The sequence below is a fragment of the Penicillium robsamsonii genome (genome assembly GCF_028829455.1).
Source record: "Penicillium robsamsonii strain IBT 29466 chromosome Unknown utg000005l_segment0_segment0, whole genome shotgun sequence".
Lineage (NCBI taxonomy): Eukaryota > Fungi > Ascomycota > Eurotiomycetes > Eurotiales > Aspergillaceae > Penicillium > Penicillium robsamsonii.
In genome coordinates this window covers 3,313,323-3,337,181 of record NW_026643223.1, presented here as the reverse complement: position 1 = coordinate 3,337,181, position 23,859 = coordinate 3,313,323, and the positions used below count along the sequence as shown (strand labels likewise).

Here is a 23,859-nt window from a genome sequence, read left to right as displayed (position 1 = left end):
GACAACGCAGGATTCTGAATGACATGTGGTATCCAAAGAGCATGGACCTGGATACATATTTCTGAAAACTTTGAGTACAATATTTCATGTGACAGAAGATAAGGATTTAATGCATATTGAAGGGCAATATAATTGGTTGTCATAAAGAATGTTGAGTCTGTGGACACGATGGGAATATTGTATTGGTCCACATCTGCCATCAGACCAAAGATCTATGCAGCTCTAACGTGATACTTTGTGAAGACAAGCCTGTATATTTAACTCCAATGCATAAAAATATGAATGAAAAAATCATTCCTTGCCCCAAATAATGGCGTGTCAGTTGGCAAGCCAAATATTCTGATCAGCGCCATATCCAAACGGAATCCAAGAGTTATTAAAGTACTTCTGTAGCACAGTTTGCGTGTAGTCCATATCATCAACACAGTACCCACCACCACCAGGACCGATATGCGAACAATGCACGTCGGGCCGGTACTGCACCATATGCTCATGAACCTCACGACATAGCAAGGTGTTACGACCCATCTCGTATGATTTTCCAAATCGCAAAGTCTTAGTCAAATAGTCATAACAACTTTGGTGGTCCGAATACTGCTGATTCGAGCCCGTGCAATGCTGCTCGTGTGTATCACAGATGGTCGTGGCTAGCAAATCAGCAACATAGGCGACAGCCTGGTCGGGCGAGGTGGCATTTATTTTTTTTGCGGTTCCCTCAAGCAGGAAGTCAAGGAAGTAGTCAAACCAGCGGAATGTGGCATCATACTGTGCGATTTTACCGTCCTGATTGAACTCGATCCATGTGTCAATCGTCACTGGCAGGAGGACGCCGAAAGTCGTGACGTTGTAGGTGACGACCGTTGTCGCGGATACGATATTGTCATTCGCGACAAATTGAGTGATGTTATATGCGATCGGGACACCGACAATACTGACGTGGTTCGGATCTGCGAATAGGCCGAAGATGTATTCGCGGTTTAGCTCGTCGCCATTGAAGGTGCGGGTGATATCGACACGGCCTTGAACCTGTATTGTGTTACATTATTGAGGCTACGTTAAAATTGAAATAAACTCACATCCGATGCGAAAATAGTCGACGCGTCGCCTTTCGTCTGCTCGATATTTGCAGGGTAGAGAAAGGCATCCCAAAATTCGTTTTCGAGTTTCCAGAGCTGGTCAAATGTGAAGGTCGATTTCAAATCGCGATCCGAGAAATCCTGAGTGGATTCGACCGAAGCAAACAAGCATGCAGATATAAACGCAAGCAAAAAGCTCCATCGACCAGCTTGGAAATGCATGGTAATTACTTCGGGGTGGGATTATTTTTAGGTTAGACTGACGCAGGGAGGTCTTGGTCCTTGTGTGCGAAGGGCTTGGTTTTTATAAGGAATCCCACTAACGACATTCCACGTTCGATGAGAGGCATGTCGAATTTAGTATGATCGCATCCGGCGCCGAATATAGACTGACTAGAAATAATTGCTTTTGATATCGCTGAGAGCCATAGTCTCCTGTTTCTCGTGAAAATACATTCGAAATCAACAGGCTGGTTAATATTGCTCAAGCTGTTTTTTAGTGCCACGAACTGAAATCCAAATCATGAGGCTCACTGTTGCGTATTTGTATTGGGCTGGTTGATAACCCAGCCACTCTCAGCCTTGCGCATAGTTTACGCAAACAATCTATCATTCCAGGCTTGAAGGGAGATTGTTCTGCATTAACTCCATTGGTATATAGATCTATTTATTTCTTTGGCTTTTTATCTATAAGTGAATAGTACCAAAAGACGAAGCGAAATTAAATCCATTACAGAGACATCTTCTGGATTGTATAAAACCTGTCTAACAAATATTAAAACTACATAGTGTTCAACAAATGTTGAAGCTGAGAGGCCACAGACTCCTCACTCTGCGTGTAATCCACCAGGGCCCTACTAAGCTCAATCAAAATATTCTCGATAAAATCACAAACTCGGGGAAAGGTTGTTTGGTAGTATCCAGGGCGTGCAGCGGTGACGAATTCATGGCCCGGGAGATACACTGAGATATCAAGCGCCAGTCCATTGATCTTGCGCATGGCTCGAGCAGTGCGAATGAGTTTCTCGCTCACTAATTTCCGATGGCCCGGGTGGTTGGTCAGGATATCAATCTGCCATGTGAGTTCTTCTCTGAATTCGCAGATCTCTTGTGTGTAGATTGGCATGAGATTCTCGACGTAGCCGGCCGCGGAACTGTCCCACCACGCCATGTTAGGAGACGGATGGATGACTAAATTTGAGATGATGTCGGAGAGACGGATTTGTATATGATAGTCGCTGAAGATGGACGTAGTAGGTAGAAGCCGAATTGATGGTGGTTTGCTACTTCGAGAAGGTCGGACTAGGTGTTATTTATGCCTGTTGGTTATTATATTGGATAAACTAGTCAATCCTATGTTCATTAAAAATGAAAGAAGCAATAGTTACAAAGCCCAATCTTTGTTCTTTATTCGCGGCTCATGTCTCGAGTGAAAACAACCCGACGACACTATGTCTTGAGGGCAGTGACTTCCATAGATAAAGCCACACGAATCATAACAAAGGAGCAGGTTTCGAGATAGAACCTTTCGTCAAAGTCTTGAATTTAGTTTCCATATTCTGAGACCCGAGGTTTCACATCGAGCCAAGTCAGTTCAAAACAAGAGATATGTACAGGTCAAAGGATAACGGGAGATACTACTAAGCGGCAGTAAATTTCGCCTGTTCGCGAATATCCCGACTGGAGCTTCCAACATAAACAGTGAAGGCACCAGCAGGAACAACCCACTTCTGTGTCTGGACATCCCAGTAGCTCAAATCACGTCGAGTGAGCTCAAAAGTAGCCGTCTCCGCCTCTCCCGGTTGGATATTCAACTTCTGGAACCCTCGCAGCTGCTTAGGTGGAGTGCTTGGCGCCGAGTCCGGAAGACCAAGATAGAGCTGAGCAACCTCGGCACCAGCTACCTCGCCAGTGTTCTCGACAGCGATAGAGACAGTGCCAACCGATTCGAAAAGGTCCTCCGCCCCGCCAGGGACAATGGGTCCATTCGATGGACCAGCTGTGGCAGAAATGCTAACCACAAGTCCAGTGTAGTTGAATGTCGTATACGACAAGCCGTAGCCAAACTCGTAGCGCGGGGTGATGTCGTTCTTGTCGAAATGGCGGTAATCAATGAACAAGTCTTCGACGAAATCGTCGTCTAGCGCACTGTTCCAGCCAGCCCCGTAGTCCGAAGCCTGCTTGGCGATAGTGTAGGGGAGCTTGCCGCTTGGGGAGGTGCTGCCATATAGCACATCAACCAGGGCGTTTCCGCTTTCCTGGCCCGGTAGCCCCGCCCAGACGATTGCCTTCACTGAGGGCTGCGCTAGAATGGTCTCCAGGGTAATAGGCCCCACACTGTGCACCACAACAATGACATTTTTGTTCACCGCGGCGACAGCCTTGACGAGCTCATTTCCATTGTGCCACGGATCGAGATCGTTTCTGTCGCCAGCGTGGTCCTCAACTGTGATGTAACTGGGCAGGGTATTAGTGATTGGGAAAAGATTATAGATGCTGTGAGAACAAGTCCGACTCACCCTTCGCCGGCGTCTGCGTTAATGAAGACCACGGCAGTCTCTGCCGCTGCGGCAGCGGAGGCAGCAGCCGTACTGCTGTCGGTCGTACTCTCGATAATCTCCGTGCCGTCCTTTTTGGCCTGGACTTGGATTGCATCAAGAGGAGCAATGAGGTACTAAAGCGGCACTGTCAGTTTTTCGATAATGCATTGATCTGCCAACATCATCGTGCTTACAGGAAACTGAGATGTCCCACTGCCCCACCCCATGGCTAGCGTGCCGTCGTTGCAGCCATGGTCTGTGCATGCATTGGGACCCTTGGGGTTGACGATAGCATCTTGTCCAATGATTGCCAGGCTCTTGGGTTTCTGGAGAGGCAGAGTACCTTCCTCATTCCTCAATAGGACAATGGAATCACGAGCAACGGTACGGACGACTGTCGCGTGGTCTCCTGTGACGTCGACACTGGCTTTTCCTCCATCCCAAGAGCTAAAAGTGACCTCAGGGTAGCCTTTATCCTGCTCGAGAAGGTACCAAGCTGCTAGGATACGCGTTGCCATATCATCCACACGCGATTCGGGCACAGAGCCGTCATCAACAGCCTTCACGAGATTCGGTCCCCAGTATTGGCTTTCAGGCGCGTTATTGAAGTCGCTACCGGGCATCGTCATGTCGAGTCCAGCCACGGCACTGCCGACACCAGTGTGCTGCGCGTTCCAGTCGGTCATAATGTAGCCAGGGAACCCTAACTCAGTCTTCATAAGATCGTGCAAAGCCTCACTCTCACAAGCCCAAGTCTGGTTCAATTTGTTATAGGAGCACATGACAGATGCGACATTGGCCCTGACTGCATTCATGAACGGCCATACATATAGCTCATGCGTCGCGCGGTCGCCAATGTTGGAGCTCATCGTTTCGCGATTGTGCTCTTGTTCATTCCCGAGCCAGTGCTTGATCATGGTCAGAACGAACAAAACGATCAGTAGAGTTAAGGTCAACGTACCTTGGCGCAGGCCTGAGCGCCCGAATCTTGCATACCCTGGATTGTCTCTTCCATGGCAACTCCACTGAGATACGGGTCAACTGAGAATCCTTCCCAGTTCCTGCCGCCGTCGGGATTCTTTCCTAAAGGCCCGGCGACCGGTCCTAGCTGTACATGGACGCCCAGACCTTTAGCTTCCTCGCCCATTGCAGCACCGCGCGCGTACAAGAGACTACGATCCCAAGTTGCTCCGGCATTGATACCCGCGGGGAAAGCTGTGACAGGATTGGCATAGCGGATGCCCAAGGGCGAGTCCTGTAGGCATAAAGAGGGATAATCAATTGAGCTAACAGCATGTGTGTTGCCCACGCAGGGCCCTGCCCCCCAGCCGACGCCAGTGGCAATCCCAACCTTTTCGGTTACACTTAGCTTAAGAAGGGCTGCTTGGGCCTTTGAGTAGGCCGCATCCCACCCAGCAGCTCCTGGGGCATAGGCATTAGCCGTGACGCTGAATGCCAGAGCAGAGAGAAAAAGGCTCTGCATGATGTCCTTTGCCGTAGATGATCGCTTAATAAATTTGACCCTCTTCCGATGGGGCAGATGTACCCTTTATACCCCCCCCCCCCGGGTGGGATAATTGGGCTTGATCCCAGGGGATGAAAGTCCCCCTGGCCTGGGTGCCAAGCCAGTAGTGATTTGTAACCCATGACCAAGTTGAAGCGGTTTGTCTCTAGCCAAGAAAGCACAAGGTGAGCTCTGCATGTAGAGCGACAAATGGGCGACCACATTGTTACAGTGAAACATGCAGGTAAATAGGGTTAGTCCACCGATGGCTCGGACCACCAGGGGAGCTCCCTTTGATTGGCGAGTGAGACATGGAATGTGGAAAAACATGCTCGCTATCCTGCAATCTAGCCTAAACTTCTTGCTTTTTCGCAAAAGCCAGGCTCGGCACATAATTTGGATGGCTTTCTACCCCGCAGTTTGCGCTGCCTGGGGAAATTTCCGCTGACACTCTGTCACTGCGGGTTGCCGGGACGGTCCCCGTGTACGGAGTACTCCGTAAGTAGTAGGGGCAGCGACTATCACCGTGGGGTCTTAACCATCATTTGGAGCTAGATCAAAATAGCTCACGGAGAAGAGGCCGAGACAGCAGGGAAATCAACGTTTCATATTAAGCTTGGTGGAATGGGAAGGATAAAAGAGCCAAGACGGAAGGAGTAACAACCTTATTCGACCGACGACCCCCTTAGTGCAACACCCTAGGCGCCGAATTCTTTCTTCTATTGCAAAACATATAATATAAGTGATGATGCTGACTGAGTGAAGCGATTGCCAAGGGCGGAAATTTAAACAATGCTTATTGCATGCACAATGGTACAATTGAAGGAAGCAAAACCAAAAAAAGATGAGGGCCCGAAGCGCGATTCGAACACGCGGCCTCTCCGAATTTGAGATGGAAACCCAAACGGAGAATCATACCACTAGACCATCCGGGCGGAGTATACATTGTGGGGCTGGTTTAGGGTCTACGTGGTCATACTATCAGACTAGGCATTGCTATACCTTGTAGACCTTTAGGCAATACAACATTGTTATTACTATCAAGTATAGGAGCAAAGCTGTCAGTAGAGCTGTTCAGCTAATCCAAAAGTTCTCGGTTTAAACTATTGGTAAATACATGTACTTCCCTTAATAAATATACATCAACATGTGCAATATATACAATGACATAAATGCGGCGCCCCACTTTATTGTAGAAGAATCCATGGATTGTTATAAATTACGATGAATTCCTGTATTTTATAGTAGGAAACCCCGAGGAACTTGCTAGTATAGTACTTGTGTCTGTCCCATATCAAACTACCATCTTTCAGGGCTAATAACCGTCCCACCCTCCACCCACTAACAAATCCGCGCCAGTCACATAGTTACTCGCATCTGATAACAAAAACACAAACTGTACTCATCCGTCTCAGAGGTACGGTTAAGCATACTACCTTCAGACATTAAATGCTCTTGCATCGGATCTTTCAGCAAATCTTCCGTCATGCGTGTACGGATACATCCAGGGCTCAGCGAGTTAACGTGATAGACTGGTCCACCTTTCACACTTCCCCATTCAGAGGCAAAGTTCCGCGTGAGCTGACGCACTCCCACCTTGGAAAAGCTATAAGCCGCAGCGTCAAGTCCATATAGCCATATTGGTTTAGACCAAGCATTCTATCCGAAGCCATCTTCCCTTTGTTAACCACATGACCACTCATACTGGTGATGAATACCATGCTGGCGGGATATCCTTGCTCGAAAATTTCCCGCGCTGCCAACTGCGCGCAGATAAAGGTACCCGTCAGGTCGACGTCCATAATACGTCTCATTTCGTCGATTGAGAAGTGAACGTATTGCCCGATGCTGGATATTCCGGCGCAGGCCACAAGGCTTCGTAAGGCGAAGGGAACTGCTGTAACGGCCTCTCAGAACAGTGCACTGGTGGTGTCAATGTGATGTCGCACTTATAATACCACAATTTCGGATTATATGTGTTTGCCAAGGGTTGCAGATTCTCTGTGTGGAAACCGGTGATCTCGTTAGAATTGATGATGGAAATATCATTATTATTGATACTTACCTCATTCTTCTGTAGGTGGGATATCCACAGAGTGGATGCAGATATGTGCTTGAAGTAATAGTAATGCCTCAATTCTTTCCAGTCTTTTCGTTTCATCAGACTTATCATATTGTTAAGCGGAAGATATCCTAAGCCTGTGGTAAAGCATACCTTGGTTGAGCTTGGTCGTGATAGGCGCACTCGACTTGCATATTGTCACAGTTGGCAAATCTCGGCATCTTGCCATCACATTTCCGTTTCCTATCTATATAGCAGTATGTATACAAAGTGCTTCGAGCGCAGTTTGCCTGTATCGTAGTTGATATTGTTTAAGCTACACATATCGGTTTCGACAGAACTTGCACGCAATGGCGGCCCGTTTACAAGAAACTTCAGCCACAATCACAATTGGAAGAGCAAAGTCCGAATATTTTTGTATCAGAGTATTCAGCACCACTTCGAATTGAATGACAGGATGTAGTGGGGTGGCCGACGTAGACCCGTGGACGCTCGAAGGTTTAGTCGAGGATAACGTAATTAGTAAGGAAGACTGCTAATGCAAGTTGGAAAGAAGCTGATCACCTAAATTGCGGAGTACATTGGGGGAAAATAACAAAAATATCAAGAGATGAATCCAAGTGTTTATAGCCAGAGCGATGGGCTAAATTCTCTCCATCACAAGGATTGTTTATGATGCTTATCTCATCTATCGCCCGGATGGTCTAGTGGTATGATTCTCCGTTTGGGTTTCCATCTCAAATTCGGAGAGGCCGCGTGTTCGAATCGCGCTTCGGGCCATTAACTTTTTTTGGTTTTTTTATTGCTTCGAATAAAGTATTTCCTCAAATTTTTGAATAATCTCGACACAAAGCTTCGAGGATGCGGCCAAATAAGAAGAATCCATGATCGTTCAACGGCACTTATAATTTGTAGCCTAAGAGAATGTATTCATCCCCGCGTCCCTGTATTGATTGACAAAGCCTTGGAGACCAACTAAGGAGTCTCGTTGAAGATCTTACGGTCGGTCCACAGGTGTTTTTGTTTAACAAACTGAATGTTTCTTTATCGATAAAAGTGCTAACATTTAGTTTAAGCATCTAACTAATCCGTATAATGTTAGATTGGACCTGTCCGTTTTAGATACATCTATGGGAAGGAACATCGACCATCGGATCATATTGTCGACTGTCATTATACTCTCAACTTAAAGTAACCTCATAGAAGACCAATCAAAACTATATCGGACTATTTGGCTTTGAAAACCATTTGGAACCCCTGAATACCCATCGTGAAGTGATCCTTGGTCATGCTCATCAGCGGGGAACCGTCCTCACCCGGCGCCATCTCAATAGACTCGAAACGAGAAATAATATGGCAAATCACATTACGCATTTCCATGAGCGCCAATGCTCGACCGATGCATCCGTAAGGACCTACACAACAAAATGTTAGAGCTGTCGGACGTATTTCGGCGGGAAACAAAGCATACCAAGACCAAAGGCAGCAAACGTATTCTTATGTTTGATCATTTCTGGCCGGGAATACCAGCGCTCGGGGATGAACTCGAGAGGGGACTCGTAGACTTCCTCAGCTAAAAGAAAAATTGATATCAGTGAATATAATCATCAAAGTAAAGTCGAAACACCACTTACAACGTCCCATCACCCAGAGGGGCACCGTCACAGTCGTATCTCCGGGGATATAGGTGCCATCAACCACAATACCCTCCTTAGGCGTGAGTCGCGGGAAGCCAGAGGGGATAGGAGGGTGCAACCGGAGGACTTCGTGAATGATACCATTCAGATGCTTGGCCTCGCCGACATCCTTAGGGTCCAGGGTAGTACGGCCTACCAAGAGTGGCTCAACCTCGGCGCGCAGTTTCGCGAGTTGCCCCGGCTGGCTAGCAAGATAGTACATGATGTGCGTCAAGGTCGATGCAGTGGTATCACTTCCACCGACGACAAAGAGCCGGGTATCGCCACGGAGCCACTGGAAGTCAGAATCTGCCTTCGGGCTGTTGTTATAGTGGTCGACCAGATATCTCAGCACGTCTGGCTTAGCAGGAGGCTCCTTGACGCGACGCATAGCTTGTTCGGTGAAGAAAGTTGCGAATTGTTTGGGGCCTTTAGCAGCGAAAGGGAGTTTGTGCAGTAGGATAACTAGCCAAGGGACGACTTGTAGCTGTGCGATGTGGGCCATCCCCTCCTCGAGGAGCTCAGGTACGTGGCGGTTCTTTTCGTTTTCCAGCATCTCGAATCCCTTGCCGAAGCCAAGCTCACCCATCACGTCCCATGCGTAGTACTTGAACCAGCGGGTTGCGTTAAACGATTTTCCATTTAGATCCGCAATTTGCCGACATAGCAAATCCGAGTACTCGGCGATGCGTCCGTCGTATTCGGTCAATGCCTTTGGTGAGAATGCACGAGCCCAGACTTTCCGACGGGTCTCGTGCACCTTTTTGTCGCGGACAGTGTGCAAGTTCTGCAATGGTAGTGAAACTTCATACCACGCAGTCTTGCCGCACTGCGAGTCTGGTCCGTATAATAACTGAACTGCCTCTGGGGAATTCAGGCTCAAATTTGAAGGGCCTGAAAAAGGATTGTCAGTAGCGTACTCTCTGCAAATAAGGAGGAGCGTCAGGTGAACTTACCAGTTCGTACAATCGGACCATGTTCTTTGTGCAGATTGTACATAACACGATAGTTATCCGAGTTCCCCAGCAAAGAGGAGTGATATAAATTGGAGAATCGAGCCAGGAAAGGCCCTGGAATCCGCCGAAGAGGGTGGAAGAATCCTCGATATAGACCCATGGCCCCAAAAAGGCCCAGCAAGTATGCAGCGGTCACGATCGCCGCCTGGATGGCGGATGTTGTGAGATCATGACCATTCTTTCGGATAAGAAGACCAGCGAGGATTATTTCAAGAGCAAAGTATGTCTTGACAACTTGATAGCAGCCTCTGTGATGCTCTCCATGAAGGAAATACCCAACATGTGATGTGATGCCTGCAATGAGGGCGAGCCTGAAGAGATTTGTATTGGAATCCAAATCCGCTAGATTAGTGGGCATGGCTGAAGTAACCAGATTCCCAAAGAACCCAGGCGTATCGCTCAAATGCGTATTCTGCATTTTTGGACTTGCCTCGCAATTGTGAAGGCTGTTGCGACCTCCAAAGTCATGGGTGTCCCTTATCGCATTGATATAATGGACGTAGACGACGGACATGTATCCACACTACTAGCATGGTTCCGGTCGGCTCAGGCGTTGAAACCCTTCGGTAACAACGCAAAACGGCTAGTCAAGTTTTGCTATCAAATCCCGGAAGGATGGTGGCGCTTGAGCATCGGCTCCAAGCATCCGATGATATCGAATTGCGGGGAAATATGGCCGATCAGCGGGGGATTCGGACTTCATCGCCCTGGGGATGACCCGCCTCTAGGTATACGTGTTTGGAAGACCGAGTAGAGTCATCAGACTTAAAGGTGGATATAGCTGAAAGTGCTGGTTGGTGATGTTACTGAGGGGAGGATGTGGATATTCGTTTCGAGTGACCGGCATCAACCCCATCTTGTAATTTTACTTGAATTTCGATCACATTTAGTGTTGTGTAGGGCTTTAAGTGTGGGGGAGGGATGGGATATTTCACCCCTGAGAGCAAAACGGGAATGGCAGCCTGAGAAACAAGGCACGGACACAAACCAACATAACTAACAGCTGGTTAATGATTTTTGCACATGGTGTTGAGATCTCCATGATTTCTCTAATTTCAAGTTTTTAAGGACTACGGACAAATTCCACAGCGACGAGCTACATTTATACGAGCGAATAAGGCTATGAATTTACGCCTAGAGAATGATAACCCAAGCCATTATGTGTTATGCAAGAAAAAAATTGTAAATATATTTTTTTCATGAAATAAGTTCATTCAGTCTCAGTTCTTCGCAATATTGATTGGTATTACCGATGGGAGGTAGATAAGAAGAAGTATACCAGTTGAATTCTAATATTCACTATAAAGACAAGTAACAAGTAGACAGGAACAAAAAGAGAAATGCGAGTAAATTAGGACTGCCACAGACACCGATCGCAGCCAGAGATATCCAAAAACGATTTACAATTGCGACTTCCCCTTGTTCCGGTAATGCTTGGGCCAGATACCCTGTTTTCCAGGACTCAGGATGCCATTAGGATCCAGCGTATCCTTGATCCGCTCATTCAATCGCATCAAAGCACCACCACCAAAGTCATACTGCTCGGCAACCAGATCCATATGTTCAATGTGAGCACGGTACTCGCCGTACCCTGCTTCCCGTGCAGCGTGAACCATATCAACGAACAAGGCGTTGGCAGAGTCTTTGTCCTTTTGCGAGTTACGGTCGAAGTGAATCATGTTGATGTGTGTCATGTGTCGCAAGTGCATGTGCAACCCGGCAACAAAATCATAACCGTGCTTTTGACAGAGCCTTTGTGCTGTATAGTAGAAGTCAAGAGCTGCCTTTCCGTCTGAGGGGAGGACGGGGGAGAAGGAGATGTGTCCACTGTAATAACATTGTTAGATTCATTTTCCTTTGTGTATGGGGTTGATGTTAAGGTTAGGCTTACCCGTCAAGTCCGCGGTATTCAATTGACTTGATAGGGCGCAGGCCGGGATTTCCAGTTTGCAAATCATATGGGATATCGAGGGCATTGACATATTTCTGACCGGGCTTGGGATAGTGAGGAGTTGTTGTCAACACATGGCCCTTGATTGGCTTGAACGCTTCTTGGATCTGCTTAAGATTATACTCCATCAACTCCTTAGGCCCGTATAGAGCAAAGGTGGCATCCCAGAATCCCAACCCGAGGTCTTTTTGAATCTCCTTGATTCGGTGGTATGGAATCGATGTATCCTCAGTCCAGAAGTCTTTGCGGAGGCCGCGTTTATTGATTTCGCGAATCACGTTACCGATAACAGGGTGGTTTTGAATCTTTTCCCGTAGGAGCAATTCGCGGAAAATATCCACCATGGGTGCAAGATCACGCTCCTCGGGGACTGAGAGATGGACTCGCATGAATCCCTCGGGGGCAGGGGATGCCCAGATTGACATTTTGGTGACAATGCCGAAATTGGACTGACTGAACATGGAATCGTAGGTCGGACCATAGCCGCCACGGAACAGTGGCCCGCAGACCGAGTTGTCTAGAGCGCCCATGCCTGTTCGGACCAGTGTGCCATCGGGGAGAACTACCTCAATGCCGCAAATTTGGTTGGAGTGATCGCCGTGTGGAGTGTATCCCCAACCCTGTCCAATGTCAGCTAGAATAATTCCTTTTAAAACCAATCTCAAGACTTACCCGATCAAGCGCATTTCCAACCACACTTCCCCAGCCCAAAGCGGGCGTTGAACACCATATATGCTTCTTTTGTGCCTGGATCTCCTGGAAAAGCTGGAAAAAGCTCACGCCAGGCTCCACAGTGTAGTAGGAAAACTTCTCGTTGACGTCAAGGACCTTGTTCATGTTCTGAAGATCCACAATAATCGAACCCTAGAGACAAAAGAAAGGTCAATGACTTGAACGCAAGGAACAGTAGACGAGAAACCTAAGCTCACCTTCACGCGTGCTTGAGGACCACCATAACCGAGATTCTTTCCACGGGAAACCGTCCACAGAGGAATCTTGTACTCATTTGCGATCGCCAAAATTTTCTGAATTTCTTCCACAGTCGTAGGTCGCACGGCGCATGCGCTGCCGCGCTTTTCCTTCTCGTCGGCATTCATCGAAAACGGGTCCATGTAGTTGATGTGCAATTCTTTGCCAACAACCACCTTTTCCGTACCCAGGACATTCTTGAGCTTGTCGAGAACAATTGCCCAGGAGTGAATTGTCAGGCCTGGTGGAAGATACTCAATTGCTTGCTCAAGTTCAGCTTTGTCGTACCAGCGCTTCAGGATCACCGTGGCGGACTCATTGTCGCCAGGGTTATGGCTAATAGTAACCGGTTTGAAGGTGTATGAAGCCATTGTTCAGTATTTGAAGATGTAAACTGGCAATGGTCACGAGTACCTTGTTTATCTATTTATTTGGACCTTTCATCTCCCCACATCAACGGTTCACTAATGCCGATTTATCTCCACTTTAGCTATTTTTTTTTAGTCCCTGTGAGATCCCGTAATATCCGGCATTTATCCAGTTGGTTGTTTGATAGGTTTGGACTTCGATGGAGCCGACTTCCCCGCGAAATGATAATTTCCTCCTGAATCGGAGGTTTGGTGCCGGTCTCAAGCCACAATCCTCACTAGTCCTTGGCAATGACAATCTTCGCTTTTATGACTCCGAAAATTGGAGTGGGGTGTCGAGTCTGGGGTAATAAAGTCAAATCTGGGGAAATTGATCTGTGCTCAAAGCATTGCTGCCCATGTGGCAGCTATTGACGATTGGCTGTGCCACGCAAATATAACACTATATAACTCGCCTTGGGATCGTCGGAGACGCACTGATTATCAGACACGGTCCTGATCTTGTGGCTGATTCCTCCTTTTTCTTCATCCATTTCTATTATGGAGCGGTCAACATCCCAAGATGATGTTCCACGGAGCGATGTGAAGAATAAATTCCCCATCCTGGCTCATAAGAGATTTCTATTTGTCTGCCTGTTTGTCGGATTCTCTATGCTGGAGGTAAGACTACACACAAATTACCCTTGATAAATCCTAGACGGAATGAGATATTGACAATTCCCCAGTATGGCTTCGACAATGGCGAAATTAGCGGCTTCCAAGCCATGACTGGCTTCCTACAAGTCTTCGGCTACGAGGATCCAGCTGTGCCCAGTGGTTGGAACATTGCGGTATGTCATCTCCCATGCCTCCATTCTCCCAATAGCACTAATATAATACAATAGGCCGGTCCTCAACAAATTATCTCGTCATTCTTGCTTCTTGGCTCCTTCATTTCATCCTTACTGGCAGGTGTATTCAGTCGCTATCTTGGGCGTCGACACTGCGTGATGCTCGGAATGGTTATCTTGATTATAGGAGTCACTGTGCAGATCGTGACGACCAGCTTGGGCCTTCTTTACTTCGGTCGGTTGGTGACTGGCCTCGCCAACGGACTAATCATGAACTTCACATTCATGTACATTGCTGAAATGTCTCCTGCTCACCTGCGAGGCGTTGCCTATGCCCTCGCAGCTGGTTGGGTGACTTTAGGCAGCGGTATCGGAGCCGTGAGTATAGTATCCCCAACGATTGACCCCCTTGATGATTGATGCTGATTGTGCGTTCTTGCATTTAGGTCATTATTAACAAGACATCGACAATGATGAACCGTCTCTCTTATCAGATTCCGCTCTATACTCTCTATTTTCTCCCTGTAGTGATGCTCGTGGGTCTATTTTTCCTGCCAGAATCACCTGTGAGTTCATTACCCCTGGCTACACCAAACTATCAAATGAACTAACAAAAGAAATGTAACCAGCGCTGGCTCCTACTACATGGTAGAACCGACGAGGCATTGAAGTCTCTCACTTGGATCCGCGCAGATGCCTGTGATCGGTTTGAGGTGCTCAAGGAATTCGAAGAAATGAGACTCAATGTTGAGCGGGAATTAGGCAGCGATACCAAGGCGGTCTTCTTCCAACAATTTAGCAAGCGCCATCTCCGCCGCACCCTTATCAGTATCGGAATTGGCTGTGTGAACCCGGCAGTCGGTGGCATGTTTGTCATGGCGTTTACGACTTATTTCATGAAAACTGTGAGTCTCAGACCTGGTACTACAATATCATTCTTATATACTGACTGAATTTTCGCTATCTAGGTTGGTGTTGAGGACCCCTTCAAATGGAGTATCGTAGGACAGTGGGTCGGATACTTCGGCCAACTCATCTCATACCCATTCATCGCCATTCTGGGAAGAAGAACTATGCTTCTCATTGGAGTCGGCACCTGCAGTGTATCTATGCTGGTGCTCGGAGTCGTATTCCAAGTTTCGGCCAGCCAGTCTGTTCGCGCCGGTTGTGTCATCTTTTTCAACACCTTCTACCACTTTGGCTTCAATTTCGGTGTAGTTGGTCTAGTATACATGGTATCGGGTGAAATTCCGGCACAAAATCTTCGAGCTTGTACAGCTGGCCTGTCTATTGGAATTGGGTTTATCTTTGCATGGTTGACCGCATTTACGGCTCCCTACTTCATCAATCCCGCAGAGTTGAACTGGGGTGGCAATTATGGTATGTTTCTGGTTACCACAGCTTCCCCGCGTGAAGAGCAAATATTAACAGTATTCAAAGGATTTATCTGGTTTGGCTCCAGTATTGCTACAATCCTGTTCATCTATTTCTTCGTCCCTGAAGTCCGGGGTAGATCACTTGAAGAGATCGAGGAGATGTTTGATAAAAATGTCCCGGCCCGAAAGTTCCAGACTTATGTCTGCGAGAGCGTGGAGCTGGCAAACATGGAAGCGTCTAAAGATTTGGATCATGAGGAAGCAAAGGAAGGACAGATTGAGCACATTGAGGTCGCTTCTCGCACTTGAAATACCCTCACGGGGCCCATTTCTTTATAGCATATAGCAATGCAACGCCATACCCAGGCTACCGACTCCGCGAGACCAAATATATAGAATCCGCACCCATGGTGTAGCTTCTTAGCCCTAGATATCCCCCAGGCATGAGCATTTTATGCTCTCACCCCACCGGTCATATGGTGGCGTCCATCGGGTTCATCATCCCTGTCAGCCTGCCCCACAGTGGCCGGCGCTTCTTGGACTAATATCATTAGTTGTGCGGCGCTTCAAGTTACTACGGGCTAAATAAGCGAGATTAGGGCAAATGGGATAATCCTTCACTTTGAGGTATCAACTATGTCGTGTAGCAAATTGAATTTTATTTAGGAGATATTTGGGGTTAGTTGGTTCCGGGCAAAGCAATTCTTGGCCAATAATAACCAAGAGCGTTATCTCAACTTAGTTTCCTAATACGTAACTAGAGACCAGCATGGAGTTACATCGCCTTTCCAGTAAATCACTATCTCGATCCCATGACCTAGCTCACAAGTCCTCTAGCCAAGGTGTAATATTCACGGTGGTGTATAGCTGCAAAATCGTGCTATTAATCTGAAGAGGTGAAATACGAGTAATATACAGCCTCGCAATTAAGCTAGTTTGGCTCTGATATACCACCCCAACTGGCCATTCTGCTGCTCAAGCAGCGAAAGTCCCTTTCCAGCATATGCAAACCTGTTAGCCGTGTGGTATGTGAATTCAAAGTCTTGCAGACGCGGTTCCTTAAGACACTCCATGAAGTGGTTAAGTGACCCCGGCCATACACCGATAATCTTCCCATTAGAAGTACCGCCCTTGTACCTGTAACGAGCTTAGCAACCACCAACAAAAACAGCACTATAACGCAGGGGACCATACCAACTGTTGCAAGATCCAGAGAAAGTCAGGTTCTGCATGACTGCATCCTTATGCTGAATAAAATCGGCCGTCGCTTTGGCGCTTACTACCACAGACTTGATACCCTGGCACTGAATTTTCTTTGCGAAGCTTAGTGCGTAATCGAGTTGGGTTTCGATTGCGGGCATCAGGGATCCATTTGAAATGGGTGAGTTCGGGCCGACAACCACTATAGTCATTGTTAGAAGTGCATCTCATATGGTTGAATGTGACATACTGAAGTAATTTGGCATATCGGGGACGGCGCATGTGAGGTAGGCATCAGCACCGGTCTTCGTCCATCTCTCCTGTAGATTGACCCCGTTGCGGCCAATGAGAGGGAATGGCGGAACATACGTCGTGTCGTATCCCGTCGCTGCAACGATAATGTCGACAGAATGTGTCGCGCCATCGGCTGTGATGAAGCCACTTTTGTTGATGGATTGGATGGGACTCCTCACAACATGAACGTTGTCTGCTTGGAGGGCTTCGAGGTATCCTTCGCCGGGTGTGACTCTAATCAGAAAGCATTAGCAAAGCATAACTTTCACTACACCATAACAGGACTTACCGTCGACAGCCAATGTCGAAGTCTGGAATGAGTGATTCTCGAAGCTTGGGATCCATAGCAGCGAGTTTCTCCCTCATACCACCCTCAACAAGTTTCCTCGCCATTTTCTGCTCGTCAGAGTCTTTGTAGAAGTTTGGGAACCGTGAGTTGAGAGCGTGGTCAATATCTTGACGGTATTGTAGTAGTTTATCTGGATTTTGGCGGAATTCTTCCTGTTGTTCTTTCGTGTATTTTGTTCCTCGGCCATCTTTCGCAAGCTGTCCCAAGAATTGCGGTGCGATCCATGTCGGTGAACGAATAAACGAGGTGAGTGATTTCACAACTAACCATCACAATATTAGCACCTTCTTGAGCGACAGATGAATTCAACTTACGCGGTTGGATAGCAGGAATGACCTGGATTGCAGAAGAGCCAGCACCGACGACTGCCACGCGCTTTCCGGTCACGTCCAAGTCCTGAGGCCAGCGAGCGGTGTGTACGAGCTTTCCACCGAAGGAGTGGAGGCCCGGAATATCAGGCCATTTCCAGTTACTGGCTGGACGTTAGCAGAGACAACGAGGGAGAAGGCACGGGCTCAATCATACTTCAGCGCTCCACCACAGTTAATTAGGACCTCTGCAGAGTCAACAGAAACCTCACCCGTCTTGAGATTCTTCGCCTCCACCCTCCATTTGCCATCATCATCGCTCCACTCAGCTCCAACAACCTGGTGCTCGAACTTTGTCTTCTCATAAACGCCGTATTCCTTTGCCTGTCCACGATAGAAATCCCAGATCTCCTCAGCGCCAGCATATCTATTACACACAGTCAGCAACGGAGATCCCAGGCTTCAATGACCAGAGAAAGTAGCAGCACTCACACTTGCGACCAGTTTGGATTGTTCACCCAGGGATAGCTATATGAATGTGCGGGAATATCACACGAGCACCCTGGATACCGTGATTCCAACCAAGTACCACCGACATCGGAGTTCTTTTCGTAGATCACAAATTCGACGTTTTCCAGAGCTTTGATCTTGTATGCGAATGCAATACCAGAGATGCCTGCGCCGATGACGATGATCTTGATTGGTTTGGCTTCACCGATGTACTTGTCAGCCACGACATATTCACTTGGAGGGGCGATGGATCCCATGGCGGTTTCTATGAGTATGAAAGTGTATCGAGAATCTCAATAGCTCAGCTTCTTTTAGGTTTACTCTGATGGATATATATTTACGGGATATATGATTTGCGATGTTTAAGATGGTAGTCAAACCACCCCCTTCTATCACGGAATGGTATCACCGATGGTAGTGATATTGAAGATCATTCGAGCTCATCGTCATGATGCTGAGGGATTTCCGGCAAGACGGCTTTGTCGGGGCTTTCAAACCGATGTGTAGACTAAACACCAAAAGCTTCAATGTCAGTGAAACCCCCGCATATCCAAATGAGACTAAAGAAGTTACCCGAGTCAGGATATCCACTTTTCATTTCCGGGGAATCGCAGTCGGGATGTTGCATCCGAAGCGTTGTAGATCCCAACACATCGTATTCTCCACTCCGATGGGGAAACCATACGACTCGAAGACCATCTAGAACAGTAGAAATAGTGTAACCAGATGCCACTTACACTCGAACGAAAAAATTCCACCTCAGAAAATACAATGGCACATATCTACGAGCTAGCAGAGTCACTCTCATCCACACCCAATTACGTGAATGGAGTGAAGACAAGCAAACAAAACAAGTTTCCCTCTACAGAGACATTCACCGGGTTTAATTCCGCTTCTCGCCTAGAAGCCGATGTCGAAAATCTCGAAGTCACCGGCGTAATTCCCGAAGACATCGATGGAACCTTCTTTCGCGTACAGCCAGATCACCGCTTCCCACCCGTCTACGATTCGGACATTCACTTCAACGGGGATGGAAACGTGACCGCAATCCGTATTCAAAATGGCGGAGCGAGCTTCAAGCAACGATATGTCCATACGGATCGGTACGAGCATGAATCGAAGCACGGAAAGGCTTTGTTCGGCAAATATCGTAACCCGTATACGGATAATGAGGCGGTGCGCGGTGTGATCCGCACGGCGGCTAATACCAATATCTTCTTCTGGAGGGGTATGTTGCTGGCGACTAAGGAGGATGGCCCGCCTTATGCGATGGACCCGGAGACGCTGGAGACGATTGGACGTTATGATTTCGAGGGGCAAGTTTTGAGTCCGACGTTTACTGCGCATCCGAAATGGGATCCTAGTACTGGTGAGATGGTTTGTTATGGATATGAGGTATGTTTGTCCGATCGCCTGATGTGTTGCGCTGGGTGTTGACTTCTCGGTATTATAGGCGGGCGGAAATGGCAACGATGGATCCCGGGATATTGTCGTGTATACGATCAATGCTGATGGAGTCAAGACGGAGGAATGCTGGTACAAGGCTCCGTTTTGCGGCATCATCCATGACTGTGGAGTCAGTAAGAACTGGGTGGTTCTCCCGATGACTCCGTTGAAGTGTAATAAGGCGAGTTTGGCAAAAGGCGAGAATCACTGGGCGTGGGATGCGAAGGAGGATCAATGGTATGGAATCGTACCCCGGCGAGGAGGAAAGCCGGAGGATATTCGTTGGTTCCGATCGAAGAATGGTGAGCGATTCATTGAACTCGTTTATACTAGATTGTACTGATTCGAGAACAGCATTCCAGGGCCACACCGTCAGTTGCTATGAGACAGACGACGGCAAGGTAGTCTTCGACCTGACCATCGCCAACGGAAATGTGTTCTTCTTCTTCCCCCCAGCAGACACACCTTCCGGGACAGTCAACCAGCGCAACAAACTCCAAAACTTGACGACTCGCTGGGTCTTCGACCCAAAGGCCCCCTCTCATTCATGGGTTGAGCCAGAACAAGAAGTCGAGACTCTGTCTGGGGAATTCTCTCGCATTGACGAAAGATTCCTGACAATGAAATATAACCATTACTGGCAAGCGAATATCGACGGCTCGAGACCCTATGATGCAGAACGCTGCGGGTCACCTGCAGGGGGACTGTTCAATACTATCGGCCATTTTACCTGGGACGGGTCTGTTAGGGATACCTTCTGGGCTGGGCCGCGGGCGACATTCCAGGAACCGGCATTTATCCCGCGGGCTGGCAGCACGCGGGAAGGAGATGGGTATATCGTGGCCCTGCTGAATCATTTGGATGTTTTGCGGAATGATGTTTGCATATTTGATGCGCAGAATATTGCACAAGGACCGGTTGCTGTGCTTCATTTGCCATTCAAATTACGGCTGGGGTTACATGGGAACTTTGTTGAGACTCGTGAGATTGAAGAGTGGAAGGAGAGGAGATCATCAGTTTTGGGACCAGTGAAGCCAGCCAGTGCACCTTTGCCATGGCAGGAGAAGGAGGCCGGGCCTAAGGTTGTTAAACAACGGCTCTGAAAAATATATTCAAATATCTGGCCAAGGTAGATAGTTGGAATTTGATGAATATTGAAGCGTTTACTCAATTTGAAAATGAATGAGATCTGGAGAGCAATGATATTCCACCTGAATTGCATGAGAACCAATCTTAAATATCAACACATTTATACATAACTAATCCTTTCATTGGAATATGCACCTTGGGTCAGAATAAGTGCTCCATGCCAGCTGCAAATGGAGCATCGGGAAATGTGTTCATCAACTGTGCGAAGGAATCGAGACCTTGTGGCTGGAACAAATCCCATTGAGAGACATCAAAGTCGCTTTACATCGGTCAGGAAGAACTCATTTAGCAATGACAAGATAGGGGAAACTCACAACTCCGTATATTCCGAGCTCCCTGGTCCATCCGAGAGCAAATTCTGCTCCTGAATCCCCGTCGGGGCCTCCAAGTCCAGTACGCCACTCTCATACACACGTGCCTGTATATCAGGCACGATCCGCTCGCACCAACCAACTTTTTCCATGCTCGCCAAGGTGCCCAGGCAGGTGCGCAACATATCTTGATGCTTAGCACTCTGAGCCTTCCGAAGCGCCAGCAGGAGAACGCACATCGCTTCCCCTGCGCAATGACAGTCGTTCAGTGTTAAACTGGACAGTATGTTCATATCCTGCATCCGCTGCAAGATACGGACTGACATCTCTGCTGCTTCAATGCAGGCGTTGCTAAGTTTATCATAACACCTGAGTCTGATGAGGGAGTCGATTTCCCCAGCCTTTGTTACTGAGAGTAGCAAAAAGGGACGTGATATTGAGATCACTAAGGACCAATACCGCAAGTGAAGAACTGCGATTGATCGCAGATGTTGTGGGGGTGCAGCACAGTCCCAACGCAGATGATGAGGTACCTTTTCCAACCACTTCTTCAGCGTTGTTAGACTCTGGGTCACTAGGTTAATAGGCAGCCGGCCGCCGCCATGACATGGTTCCAAGAAACATTCCAGGTTGATCTTTTTCTGGAGCTGCACAAGACTAACGGAGAGGGTCTGGAAGCCCTGTGGCATGTTCGGAGATGGATCCAAAATCCGCTCCGAGGCGGGACCTGTTGTCATGAAACCCAGATCGTCGGAAATCGCACATGGATAGCCATACCGATTTGCCATCTCGTGATCCAGGATGTATACCGTCCACCATACCCGCCGGTATCGCTCTCGATCAACCGTTGAGAGATCCTTTGGGAATATGTCGCGGTGCAAACCGAGCGAGAATCCTATTCGCGCCGCTGTACCAAGATACAGATATGCCTCCAGACTATAACAGTTTGAATGCATCGCCAGGCTCTAGAGTCTGTTAGTTTCCTACGACACCAGGGATACCGAGTACAATACGAACTAGCAATGCGAATGCTCTAACACTCTCAATATCGGCGTCCTCCGCCGCCCGGGGGACTAGTTCCTTTGCCAGTGCAAGATACCCGGCTGGAGTTGTAATATCCTCGGGAAGGGTTTTATCCGGCGTTGTTGGCGTGCCTTTCGGTCGTATTGATCCGATCGCGAAAATAGAGTAAAGCGAACATAGCCAAGAAGAACTTGAAGTTTTCCCCTGATTTTCCAAAGTATGGTCCAGCATTGTGTAAAATTGCTCGAGCGAATAGAAACAATGCATCGAATGGGCCTGTGCAAAGAACCGTGCGGTGTACTCCATAGATAGCCGATGACACGGCAGGTAGTGCTCGACTCGGTGTTGACTAGCGACACTTTCGGGCGTGGTTGGTGGAAGCAAGCCTGTTTTCAATGGGATAACGACGCGTGGATCTGAAGGAACGGCTCGCTCACTGACCATGCGCGCAGCGTGATACCATCGAAGTGAGGAATTCGCGCCGACATATCCTGCGGTCAAATAAGTATAGAATTCCCCCGAGACCATAACCAGGAGTGAACTTACTATATTTCCCCGACGAATCCAGAGTCATGCATCCCAGCTCTTCCTGGAATATTGAATTATCGTTGGGCACCGTCAGCTCTTGCGGATCGCCACGAGGGTTCGGAATTGAGACAATGTCGCTGGGGTCTGCGTTTCTGTCACGATCCTCAGACAAGACGTGTTCAGGCTCGTTATTCATTTGCTCGAGGTAACCACTTATGCTTGCGACTGTGAGCTCCGGCAGCTCCTCTTCAGAAACGAATCGTCGGAGCAGCTTAATCAAATAATCGTAGGCTTCCTCAGATACCCTGTAAAATGGTCGCTTCCGGTTTTTGAGATTGAATTCACAGGGTACATTAAGCGACTTGCAATATTCGCAGTCGCCATTCTCGACACCGACACACTAAATAGTTAGCTTTTTTTCCCCCCCCTCTTCACGTTACGAGTAACATCTTACCTTGGTTTTGCGAGCCTTGCAGGCCTCACAACTTTGACGCGCTCGTTTCCTTGGTAAGGTATTCTCCCTCTCCCATCGCCGTTTCTGTGTTTTGTTGGATTGCATGGCTGTGATGTCCAGGGAGATGGGGATTTGCCGGCACTTGGAGATGCGGGGGGGCCGATCGTGTGGGGTTAAAAGGGGGAAGGGTCGGGATCCATGTAATTTGTGTAATTTGTGGAATTATCAACCCTGATTTGTCACGATGGTTCTGCTCCAGCGGCTAGTCTTTTGAGGGGCCCGAGAAAGATGCTTGCCTACATGGGCGAGAAATGCTAAGAGGTCGAGGGATAGAGTAAGATTTCAAAGCTCGCCCTTCGCGGTATTGTTCGACTGCGTTTGGCTTAACGGATCTTGAATAAGCATACTCGCGGCCCTGTAGCTGTTGACACCCACGTCGACTTTGTTGAAGGAACTGGTCTGCCTGATGCCCCTTGTCCCATTCATCATAAATACTGTGCATCACTCTTTGCAATCTTTTCGATCGGCCCCTAGAATATTGTGTTAGATCCATTCCGTTGGGTATTGAATTGTGCACTTACCAATATAAGTCATTCTGTGAAAATGTAGGCCTTGTCAGACGACAGTTAGCAGGTCAAAGGAAATATCGTATATCGGAGCAAGCACGTCTAGAATTGTTAGATGAGTCAAAGGATATACATGTCTCCACTCAGGCCTTATACTCAGATGTAGTAGGCAACGAGCGATGATAGCTTAAATGAGGCCCATAAATTTGTTGGGCGGCTAGATTATTGTGCCCTTCGCGATGGTCAATGGGGATTTAAAGGCTGACAAACAGTGCAGCTATCCACCTTGTCTCAACACTGTAGCTAGGCGTAAATCCGAGGTCCTTCTCTTGATCGAACGAACATACGCCTCT

General features: G+C 48.0%; 10 protein-coding genes across 10 annotated transcripts; 2 read left to right on the top strand and 8 right to left on the bottom strand.

Moving 5' to 3' along the window:
- Positions 1-318: 318 nt before the first annotated feature.
- On the bottom strand, positions 319-1,298 carry N7447_009292 (uncharacterized protein; the record flags this gene model as incomplete). Its single annotated transcript, XM_057233554.1, has 2 exons — positions 319-1,026; positions 1,077-1,298. 2 exons carry the CDS (start codon positions 1,296-1,298, stop codon positions 319-321), a joined length of 930 nt encoding a protein of 309 aa, XP_057083096.1.
- Positions 1,299-1,857: 559 nt separating this feature from the next.
- N7447_009291 (uncharacterized protein) lies at positions 1,858-2,247 on the bottom strand (the record flags this gene model as incomplete). Its single annotated transcript, XM_057233553.1, has 1 exon — positions 1,858-2,247. One exon carries the CDS (start codon positions 2,245-2,247, stop codon positions 1,858-1,860), a length of 390 nt encoding a protein of 129 aa, XP_057083095.1.
- Positions 2,248-2,716: 469 nt separating this feature from the next.
- N7447_009290 (beta-glucosidase) lies at positions 2,717-5,099 on the bottom strand (the record flags this gene model as incomplete). The annotated part of the gene is made up of 4 exons (XM_057233552.1): positions 2,717-3,533; positions 3,596-3,750; positions 3,811-4,524; positions 4,578-5,099. 4 exons carry the CDS (start codon positions 5,097-5,099, stop codon positions 2,717-2,719), a joined length of 2,208 nt encoding a protein of 735 aa, XP_057083094.1.
- Positions 5,100-6,435: 1,336 nt separating this feature from the next.
- N7447_009289 (uncharacterized protein) lies at positions 6,436-7,015 on the bottom strand (the record flags this gene model as incomplete). Its single annotated transcript, XM_057233551.1, has 2 exons — positions 6,436-6,516; positions 6,671-7,015. Coding segments are annotated over 2 exons (426 nt in total), but the record flags the coding sequence as incomplete, so codon positions are not given.
- A 1,394-nt stretch (positions 7,016-8,409) lies between these two features.
- N7447_009288 (cytochrome P450) lies at positions 8,410-10,232 on the bottom strand (the record flags this gene model as incomplete). The annotated part of the gene is made up of 4 exons (XM_057233550.1): positions 8,410-8,597; positions 8,654-8,755; positions 8,817-9,752; positions 9,815-10,232. 4 exons carry the CDS (start codon positions 10,230-10,232, stop codon positions 8,410-8,412), a joined length of 1,644 nt encoding a protein of 547 aa, XP_057083092.1.
- A 1,042-nt stretch (positions 10,233-11,274) lies between these two features.
- Positions 11,275-13,165, bottom strand: N7447_009287 (FAD-binding oxidoreductase; the record flags this gene model as incomplete). The annotated part of the gene is made up of 4 exons (XM_057233549.1): positions 11,275-11,701; positions 11,766-12,445; positions 12,498-12,689; positions 12,755-13,165. 4 exons carry the CDS (start codon positions 13,163-13,165, stop codon positions 11,275-11,277), a joined length of 1,710 nt encoding a protein of 569 aa, XP_057083091.1.
- A 648-nt stretch (positions 13,166-13,813) lies between these two features.
- On the top strand, positions 13,814-15,677 carry N7447_009286 (uncharacterized protein; the record flags this gene model as incomplete). The annotated part of the gene is made up of 6 exons (XM_057233548.1): positions 13,814-13,822; positions 13,888-13,992; positions 14,047-14,370; positions 14,439-14,558; positions 14,622-14,897; positions 14,961-15,677. 6 exons carry the CDS (start codon positions 13,814-13,816, stop codon positions 15,675-15,677), a joined length of 1,551 nt encoding a protein of 516 aa, XP_057083090.1.
- A 617-nt stretch (positions 15,678-16,294) lies between these two features.
- Positions 16,295-18,286, bottom strand: N7447_009285 (flavin-containing monooxygenase; the record flags this gene model as incomplete). The annotated part of the gene is made up of 7 exons (XM_057233547.1): positions 16,295-16,505; positions 16,563-16,770; positions 16,819-17,096; positions 17,152-17,473; positions 17,526-17,683; positions 17,737-17,946; positions 18,012-18,286. 7 exons carry the CDS (start codon positions 18,284-18,286, stop codon positions 16,295-16,297), a joined length of 1,662 nt encoding a protein of 553 aa, XP_057083089.1.
- Positions 18,287-18,800: 514 nt separating this feature from the next.
- On the top strand, positions 18,801-20,578 carry N7447_009284 (carotenoid oxygenase family protein; the record flags this gene model as incomplete). Its single annotated transcript, XM_057233546.1, has 3 exons — positions 18,801-19,424; positions 19,483-19,777; positions 19,830-20,578. 3 exons carry the CDS (start codon positions 18,801-18,803, stop codon positions 20,576-20,578), a joined length of 1,668 nt encoding a protein of 555 aa, XP_057083088.1.
- A 356-nt stretch (positions 20,579-20,934) lies between these two features.
- Positions 20,935-23,045, bottom strand: N7447_009283 (Zn(II)2Cys6 transcription factor; the record flags this gene model as incomplete). Its single annotated transcript, XM_057233545.1, has 4 exons — positions 20,935-21,900; positions 21,953-22,449; positions 22,505-22,886; positions 22,941-23,045. The coding sequence occupies 4 exons, from the start codon at positions 23,043-23,045 to the stop codon at positions 20,935-20,937; spliced, it is 1,950 nt and encodes a 649-aa protein (XP_057083087.1).
- Positions 23,046-23,859: the final 814 nt, after the last annotated feature.